This window comes from Gymnoscopelus microlampas, assembly GCF_963454915.1.
Source record: "Gymnoscopelus microlampas genome assembly, chromosome: 6".
Lineage (NCBI taxonomy): Eukaryota > Metazoa > Chordata > Actinopteri > Myctophiformes > Myctophidae > Gymnoscopelus > Gymnoscopelus microlampas.
The window spans coordinates 47,689,864-47,699,863 of NC_139943.1; the positions used below are offsets into that span (position 1 = coordinate 47,689,864).

Genomic DNA, 10,000 nt, shown 5'->3' on the forward strand with positions numbered 1-10,000 from the left:
ATATCAGCACCCTGACTCTGTTTGACCAGAATGGAACAGAGCCTTCGTTAGTATCATTGGTAACACCTGTGAATGTCTTCATAATATGGCTGCTGTGAATAGACGGGTTTCCTGTTCGTAAACATGAGAGGAATATGACCGCGCAGAGGAGGGGGAAGCCTATGGGTGCGTTTGGAAATTACGCACCGGAGCACACTCGCCTTTTAGTTTGTATTGGCCAGTGCGCTCACTGCCGCTCAGGGCTGTATTTTCGAACGCGCCTTTCACCCGGGCATGCGCAGATTGCGCATTCTGCTCTGTGATGACGTCGCGCGGAAATCCGTCTATAGAGCCTATTCCCTGACACGCTCATTCGGTAGAACAAGACACCAACACGGCCCTGCAGAGCGTAATGGGTAGAGCATGGCACCGAAACAGCCAGTGTTAGGGGTTCCATTCCCATTATTGACCAGATCAGAATATTTGAATGTTTGTAAACAAACAGGTATATATCCAGGTAGAATGTCGATGGACATTTTCACAATATAAAATAAAGTGTCCAGAACATTATCCCATGTCTACTCTAGTTTGTCAACCTGTGGATATTTATAACAAAAGAATATTTATAATAGTCAATAACAATATCAGAAGTGTCCTGTTCTTCCAGAAATACGATTAATGAATAATACGGCTCCAGTGCGACTCTGGTTGTGGTGATGTCATGATAATTCGGTCTATAGCACAGAGGTTAACACTGAAGCCTAATTCATACTTTGTGGTACAACGATGTCACTCGACAAAATATGAATTAGCCAGATCTCCGGCTCCAGATCCTTCAATCCCTTGTGCTGTAAAATCCCCTGATATCAGACGGCCCTTTAACCCATTAAGACTCATTAAACGCATCTGTGTCATCTGTGTCACCCCCAGAAGCAAAGATTTGAGTTACAAATGTTATTATTCAAAAATATTCAAAGATTTGCTCAAATGTTCCCGATGGAAAAAAAAGCAGATCTACAAGCTCATAGCGCTATGAGCTTGTATATCTGCTTTTTTTTTTTATAGACAAAGAAATCTTAAAATGGCACACAGATGCGTTCCCGGTCTTAATGCGTTAATGTGTGGCGGAGGCCATTTCAGAGCACCCAATCATTCTTCTCTACAGATGAGCGACTAGCCTTTTTTAAGCACAGATTCTAAATTGGGGGTGATAATTGGGTTTTTAATGGAATCACCCACCCTCGCTCTCTCTTTCCCCCTCCCTCCGCAGGAGTATAAAGGTGGAGGTCTACGACTGGGACAGAGACGGAGGGTGAGGCAATGTTCTCTTTCTCTCGTTTAGCCTGGTCTTCTGTCTGTTTCTATAGTGGTTGAATTTTAAGTGGTTGTGTGTATGTGTGTCCACTTTCCCAGTCACGACTTTATCGGACAGTTCAGCACCAGTTACAGGGAGATATCCAGCTGTCAATCACAGTTCCACGTCTACGAGGTGATGTCACACGCGCACGCACGCACGCACGCACGCACGCACGCACGCACGCACGCACACACACACACACACACACACACACACACACACACACACACACACACACACACACACACACACGAACACACACACATTTTAAATATTTATGTATGTCAACATAAACAGAAGTACACCTTGTACAAAGGACATAAGCACTGGCAATGCAGTCAGACAATAGGAAAGCACAGTTACAAGCCCACAACCACACACACACACACACACACACACACACACACACACACACACACACACACACACACACACACACACACACACACACACATACACACACACACATGCGCCCGCGCACTCCATCATGCATATTGTACAGTATACTGTATACTGTACTGTATATATTATTTACTAGTCTGGTTGGATGTTCTAGTACTGTAACTAGAACATCCAACCAGAGCAGTCTATTTCAGTCAGCCACTCTTGTCAATCTCTACTCCCGTTATGCGCCAGAACTATCTGCTATTATCACTATTTTTGAAAATGCTGAAATTCTTTTAGATTTTTACATTTTTAATGGTTAATGGTGAATGATACAGTGAGAGTACACATACTGTAGTATGAGTTTCACGGAAGGAAATGCAAAAAAAAAACATTCTGTGTAAATTTGTGATTGAATGAGACAATTAAAACTTTCCATTTCGTATGTTGAGTCCCCATGAGAGTCTTTGCCACCTGGCATCACACAGTCAATTTGACAAAAAGAAATAGAGTCAGTAGTCCGTGGGTTGGGTTACACTATCTTCCACTATGATTCAGTAAGGCACAATGGATTGACCCTGAGGTCTCGCTCTGTTTACAGGTACTAAATCCAAAGAAGAAAGGAAAGAAGAAGAAAAAGTACCAAAACTCAGGAACGGTGAGCCATTAGCCAGCAGCCCCACAATCTCTCAGAGTTAAATTAACAATGGATTTTGTGTGTACCAATTTAAACAGACTCTAGAATAGTCTGATAGAAGATTAGATTTTTTATCAACTGTTATTTTTTTCCCTTCCCAATGAATTTAACCATCCCCATTCCCCCCCATGTTTATTGTCCCTGTCACGGCCAACCCCTACTTGTTGGTCTTGGGGAAGTTGTAGACAACCACACTCAACCCAAACACATGGAGTTGCCAGCTGCTTCTCTCTCCCAGGGAGTTTCACAGGGAGGGCATAACACATGTGGAGAGGAATGTGTTATCCCTCCCTGTTCAGCTCCCAGCTGAACAGGCTCACCTGTCCAATCTGTAAGAGTCGTAGTACAGCGACAGAGATTGCCCTCCCCTGATGGCTTCCCACCTGTGAACACGGCTAATTGTGTTCATCGGAGCGCCCGGCCAAGCTGGAGGTACCGTGGAGGAATTGAATCCCTGTCTCCACAGTGCTGAGCGGGAACTTTTAACCGTGCACCACCTGGACACATATAATACGAAGTCCCTGGCGTATAGCTAGCCCTTGGGACCATGTTGGCTTATGGCTAGCGAGTTCTGTGTTCTCTTTAACCATTTAAGATCCCCAGAAAAGCAAAGATACAAATGTTTGCTTTAAAATACATACTATATACAGGGCCGGCGCACCCATTAAGGCGACCTAGGCGGCCGCCTAGAGCGACAGTTTGGAGAGGCGGCAAAAACAGTCGGGAAAAAATAATAATAATGATAATAAATCGGTAAAATCAGAATTAAATAACACAACCCTAAACTAATCCTAACCCTAACCCTAAAACCGAAATAAAGTAACCAAAGACACAAAAAAAAGTATCATAATCTGCCCAGAACCGCAAAAAAATACACATTTTCACGATAAAAAAGAAAAAAGCAGCACTCGGTGCCACGCTATGAGCTTGTATATCTGCTATTTTTGAACAGCCAAAGTCTAAATCTTAAAATGACACAGATGCGTTCCCGGTCTTAATTGAATAAATCACTTCTAAAAACACACTATTATACTTGCTTTTACTAGATGATTAAAGGCCAGACCGCACCAATGCAACTAGTCAATGCAACTCCTTGCAACTGCCATTGAGGATAATGGTTGCAAGTAGTTGCAAGTGGTTGCATGTTGCAAGGAGTTGCAAGAAGTTGCATTGGTGTGTGGACTGGCCTTAAAGGAGACATCCGGACATTTGAGGTGTTATCTTTGATGTGTCGCTAATCACTCACCAACATTGAAAGGGACGTTGAGTTATTCCCAGAGAGTCCCCTTCGTCCAGTCTAACGACCCCCTCCGTTGGCATAATGGGAGCCCGTGAAAGGCTGAAATTTGCCTAATATAACAGATGCAAAGTTAGTTTTTTCTCTACTCCTGCTCATTGTTGAGTGTCATGATATTCAAACATGCAGTGAATGTCGCGAACGAGCGACCATTCGTGCAGAACGAGACGACGCAGGTTGCTTGTTTTTCCATAGACGCCAGGTTCTATGGAAGAAACAAGCAACCTGCGTCATCTCGTTCTGAGCGGACGGTGGCTCGTTCGCGACATTCAGTGCATGTTTGCGTGTGATTAGCGACACATCAAAGATAACACTTAAAAGAGCAGCAGACCAGAGCAGTCTATTTCAGTCAGCCACTCTTGTCAATCTCTACTCCCGTTATGCGCCAGAACTATCTGCTATTATCACTATTTTTGAAAATGCTGAAATTCTTTTAGATTTTTACATTTTTAATGGTTAATGGTGAATGATACAGTGAGAGTACACATACTGTAGTATGAGTTTCACGGAAGGAAATGCAAAAAAAAAACATTCTGTGTAAATTTGTGATTGAATGAGACAATTAAAACTTTCCATTTCGTATGTTGAGTCCCCATGAGAGTCTTTGCCACCTGGCATCACACAGTCAATTTGACAAAAAGAAATAGAGTCAGTAGTCCGTGGGTTGGGTTACACTATCTTCCACTATGATTCAGTAAGGCACAATGGATTGACCCTGAGGTCTCGCTCTGTTTACAGGTACTAAATCCAAAGAAGAAAGGAAAGAAGAAGAAAAAGTACCAAAACTCAGGAACGGTGAGCCATTAGCCAGCAGCCCCACAATCTCTCAGAGTTAAATTAACAATGGATTTTGTGTGTACCAATTTAAACAGACTCTAGAATAGTCTGATAGAAGATTAGATTTTTTATCAACTGTTATTTTTTTCCCTTCCCAATGAATTTAACCATCCCCATTCCCCCCCATGTTTATTGTCCCTGTCACGGCCAACCCCTACTTGTTGGTCTTGGGGAAGTTGTAGACAACCACACTCAACCCAAACACATGGAGTTGCCAGCTGCTTCTCTCTCCCAGGGAGTTTCACAGGGAGGGCATAACACATGTGGAGAGGAATGTGTTATCCCTCCCTGTTCAGCTCCCAGCTGAACAGGCTCACCTGTCCAATCTGTAAGAGTCGTAGTACAGCGACAGAGATTGCCCTCCCCTGATGGCTTCCCACCTGTGAACACGGCTAATTGTGTTCATCGGAGCGCCCGGCCAAGCTGGAGGTACCGTGGAGGAATTGAATCCCTGTCTCCACAGTGCTGAGCGGGAACTTTTAACCGTGCACCACCTGGACACATATAATACGAAGTCCCTGGCGTATAGCTAGCCCTTGGGACCATGTTGGCTTATGGCTAGCGAGTTCTGTGTTCTCTTTAACCATTTAAGATCCCCAGAAAAGCAAAGATACAAATGTTTGCTTTAAAATACATACTATATACAGGGCCGGCGCACCCATTAAGGCGACCTAGGCGGCCGCCTAGAGCGACAGTTTGGAGAGGCGGCAAAAACAGTCGGGAAAAAATAATAATAATGATAATAAATCGGTAAAATCAGAATTAAATAACACAACCCTAAACTAATCCTAACCCTAACCCTAAAACCGAAATAAAGTAACCAAAGACACAAAAAAAAGTATCATAATCTGCCCAGAACCGCAAAAAAATACACATTTTCACGATAAAAAAGAAAAAAGCAGCACTCGGTGCCACGCTATGAGCTTGTATATCTGCTATTTTTGAACAGCCAAAGTCTAAATCTTAAAATGACACAGATGCGTTCCCGGTCTTAATTGAATAAATCACTTCTAAAAACACACTATTATACTTGCTTTTACTAGATGATTAAAGGCCAGACCGCACCAATGCAACTAGTCAATGCAACTCCTTGCAACTGCCATTGAGGATAATGGTTGCAAGTAGTTGCAAGTGGTTGCATGTTGCAAGGAGTTGCAAGAAGTTGCATTGGTGTGTGGACTGGCCTTAAAGGAGACATCCGGACATTTGAGGTGTTATCTTTGATGTGTCGCTAATCACTCACCAACATTGAAAGGGACGTTGAGTTATTCCCAGAGAGTCCCCTTCGTCCAGTCTAACGACCCCCTCCGTTGGCATAATGGGAGCCCGTGAAAGGCTGAAATTTGCCTAATATAACAGATGCAAAGTTAGTTTTTTCTCTACTCCTGCTCATTGTTGAGTGTCATGATATTCAAACATGCAGTGAATGTCGCGAACGAGCGACCATTCGTGCAGAACGAGACGACGCAGGTTGCTTGTTTTTCCATAGACGCCAGGTTCTATGGAAGAAACAAGCAACCTGCGTCATCTCGTTCTGAGCGGACGGTGGCTCGTTCGCGACATTCAGTGCATGTTTGCGTGTGATTAGCGACACATCAAAGATAACACTTAAAATGTCCGGATGTCTCCTTTAAGGCCCCTACATGCTCCAATTTTAGCCACCCACAGTGGGTGGATTAGTGCAAAATGACGTCACTGAGCAGCGGTGGTACAGTAAGTGGTGAGGTGGTCACCTCAGCACATGAAGCTGTTTTTACACTCCACCCACCCACCCATGGGAACCAGAGGGAGGCTGCGGGTTTGACCCTTAAAGGAGTATGATGGTGTCTTATCAATAATATAGGTGGATAATGATGGTGTCTTATCAATAATGTAGGTGGATATTAAGTAATAGGAAGAAAGGGTGGGTGGGTGGATGGCTAAAAATGGAACATGTAGGGGCCTTTAAGTCTAAAGTTGTTATGCTCATGTATCATGGGTTCTCGTATCCCCTTGTGCTTTTTAAAATATGTTTCTCACACAACTTTTAGGTTGATTTTATGTCTTGCACTCTTGCATCCTTTTATTCTTTTTTGTATTGTTTTTTTCTACATTACTGTTACTCAGAACAGTGATTCTCAAACCTTTTCATTTCAACGACCCCCAGTTTACTATGCGTTAGACCAGGGGTTCCCAAAGTTGGGGTCGCGTTCCCAAAGTTGGGGGAGACTGACGGTGGGGTCGCGAAATTATTTTGGGTCATTAAAAAGAAAAGAGAAAAAAAACTAAAATTAAAATTTTAAATTCAACAGAATGGATGAAATACAACCTAAAATGATTACAAATCGTACATTTTACCATTTTAATATATTTCAAATGCGCACCGAACGTGCAAGTTTATGTGCATAAATTACCTCCAGGTTTAGGTGGGGTCGCGAGTCATTTGGCCGCCTTATTTTGGGGGCTGAAAAGTTTGGGAACCCATGCATTAGACCATAAACCCCCAGAGTGTACAAAAGGAACCAAATGGACCCTGGCCTGCGTCCGTTTGGTTTCATTTGTACACTCTCGGAGTTACCAATCATTTAGCATGGGGACCCCCGGCTTTGAGAACCACTGACTTAGAATGTACATTAGGACATATAAAAAGACACATACAGTACCTGTCACTAATACATGTCAATCTGTCTGACAGGTCACACTTCTGTCCTGCTTAGTGGATACAGAGCTTTCCTTTCTAGACTTCATCAAAGGCGGGTAAGTTCAGCATGAACTGTCTGTCTGTTCCGCAATTTAATTGGATTTTAAGTAGTTTTCTTTGGACTTTACTTGAATCCATTAATTTTTATTTCATTCTATCAAGCACTTTATCACATTTGATATGATCTCTCATGATAGAAGCAATGAGACCAATGTGCCATCTACTCCTATGTGTGTTCCCTTCCATCCTGCTCTTTTACCTCAGTCAGAGACACTTACAGCGCTAATGTAGTGGAGATGATGGAGAGACTCTGAGCTCAGAGGATTATCATATTTATATTTCCCTACTGTAGCTATGATATTGGCAGAACGTCAGTTGACATTAACCCCGCTGTTTAATTGCAATGCCACCGCACGCTGTGCACTGTAATCTATCTTGATTGATAATTCCACGTGTTTTTCTCTCTCTCTCTCTCTCTCTCTCTCTCTCTCTCTCTCTCTCTCTCTCTCTCTCTCTCTTGATTTTGTCTTGCAGGACTCAGATTAATTTCACAGTGGCAATTGATTTCACAGCATCAAATGGTGAGTGACTTGAGTGGCAATTTCTGCCCTTGTCTGATATTATGTTGTGTGATTACACCAGCGCAGAAGCTTTGGTGATTTATGAAGATGTCCTTGATGAGCAATCTATGTTTCTCATGTAATACTGTATTCCCACCGGTAATTTTGTCTGATTGTTGAATTTTGTGTTATTATAAAGTCAGGAACAAATACTGTAAAGCTGTTTTTGTTCTTCGTTGCCTGTGAACTTGTGAGAGCATTAATGTAATGCCTCGCCTTTGGCACAAATCTTATTAGATTTCTGCTACAGTTGATTCACGTTCATCGTAGACAACAGTGTTATTTAACAATAAACAATGGCAATACAGTACAGATGATTCTCTTCACTTAAAAAGTGATTCTATGCGTCAGAAGATTCAAGATTGTATTTGTGACATCTCATATACTACAGTAGTTTCCACTAAGTACAATTATTATTTTGGCTCCTAAAAAAAAAGAGAGAAATAGCTGCAAGTAGCAACACAAGTGAGTTGTGGTCAGAGGAACAAGCAGTGAGCACACACCATAGCAAATGCGAACAATTGGATTCATATTCCTCCACTGGTCATTAAGGGGGTCTTCCTCCACTATAAGCAATTTTCGGGAAAATCGGCATGGCCGTTATTGGTCTAAACCAGAAATTAGCCCTCTAGTGCCGCCATTTTGTTTTCATGTACCAGTAATGAAAGGTTAGCCTCTGTTTATTTCTGTTCCTTTTGTTTCTCAGCGGAGAGGGGATATGCCTGTTAAAGGTTAGTGTTTTCAATCGATTGCTATAGCACCCATTTGGCCAGTCAGAGTAAGAATTGTTCCATGCCTGTTTGGCATGAACCCTTTACCATTCTGCAAAGTTTCATGAAAAGCGTCTGGTCGGTTATGCCATTGAAAAAAACAACAAATTATTATAATAGCGACCTATCAGCTTCATGTTCCCCCAGTGGTCATTAGGGGTGCCCTTCTACCACTGGCTCTCTCTACAGCAGATCCATAGATGCAGATAGGGTATACAGTAGCCTCTCTCCTGTCTTCCTGTCATTCACGGGTCATGGGTGTACAGGGAGTAGAGGAGGGGGGTCAGAACACAGCCCTGGGGGTCCTGTGTTGAGGGTCAGTGGGGCTGAGCTGTTGGAGCCCGTCCTCACCACCTGGCATTGACCAGACAGTAAGTCAGATGCATGGCGCTACACAGGCTGTAGTTGAGTTCTATAGGTTCATTTGGATCCCCATTAGCTACTACATCAACAGCAGCTACTCTTCCTGGGGTCCATACAAAAAATACATTACATAACAGTGTATAAGAAGACGGTTAAAGTAAATACCTCAAATGTATGGTGTGGTAACTTATAACATAAAAAATCTTACAGATACCACAGGCAACAGCATAGTTATAATTTCAGGTTTACAGCACAATATGCTCTACACAGTCCCAAACACCCAAGCAACATTAAACAATACAGTATGTGTTTGCTCTGTGATCAAAAGCGTGCTTTGATTCTCGGGGGACTATATGGTGTTGAATGCTGAGCTGTAGGCTAAACAGCATAATCACAGTGTTCCTCTGCTCCAGGTGGGCGAGGGAGGTGTGGAGAGAGTGCAGTTAGTGCAGCTTCTGAGAACTGTCACCATTGCAGACGTGTAATTTTCTATAATTTGAATAATTGTGAAATATCTATTGTTACGCAGGAGGCCGGAGGCTAGCCGTCATCTATAAGAGGGTCTGCATTTGTCTCTCTGTGTCTGCGTGTTTGCCCTGAGCTGATCTTGTTGGCTGATCAGTGCCAAATTTCTTCCTCAGAAAAAAAAAAGATAAATATAAAAGAGATATTTTATTAAGTCTTTTATATTGGGTGTTGTTCCCAGGCAACCCATCGCAACCCACGTCGCTTCATTACATGAGCCCGTACCAGCTGAATGCGTATGCCATGGCACTGAGGGCCGTGGGCGAGATAATCCAGGACTATGACAGCGACAAGATGTTCCCAGCTCTGGGCTTTGGTGCCAAACTACCCCCTGACGGACGTGTGTCGCATGAGTTCGCCTTGGTGAGGAGAGGCCTTTTTGTTTTGTCCTATCTATCTGTCCACTTATCTGTCCACTGTCCCTAAGCCAATAGGCAAGCCCTTCTGCTTCCCCTTGCAGTCATTTATCATCTATGTCAGGGGTCTTCAAC

The 10,000-nt window shown here is 43.0% G+C and overlaps 1 protein-coding gene across 1 annotated transcript in view; it reads left to right on the forward strand.

Moving 5' to 3' along the window:
- LOC311047359 (copine-8-like) overlaps window positions 1-10,000 on the forward strand; it is a gene marked incomplete at both ends in the record, with an annotated part of 105,666 nt that overhangs the window by 85,579 nt on the left and 10,087 nt on the right. The window contains 6 exons of the mRNA XM_084060049.1: window positions 1,250-1,291; window positions 1,393-1,468; window positions 2,322-2,378; window positions 7,226-7,287; window positions 7,766-7,812; window positions 9,691-9,872. Coding sequence (XP_083916175.1) covers window positions 1,250-1,291; window positions 1,393-1,468; window positions 2,322-2,378; window positions 7,226-7,287; window positions 7,766-7,812; window positions 9,691-9,872 — 466 coding nt within the window. The remainder of the gene's footprint in view (window positions 1-1,249; window positions 1,292-1,392; window positions 1,469-2,321; window positions 2,379-7,225; window positions 7,288-7,765; window positions 7,813-9,690; window positions 9,873-10,000) is intronic.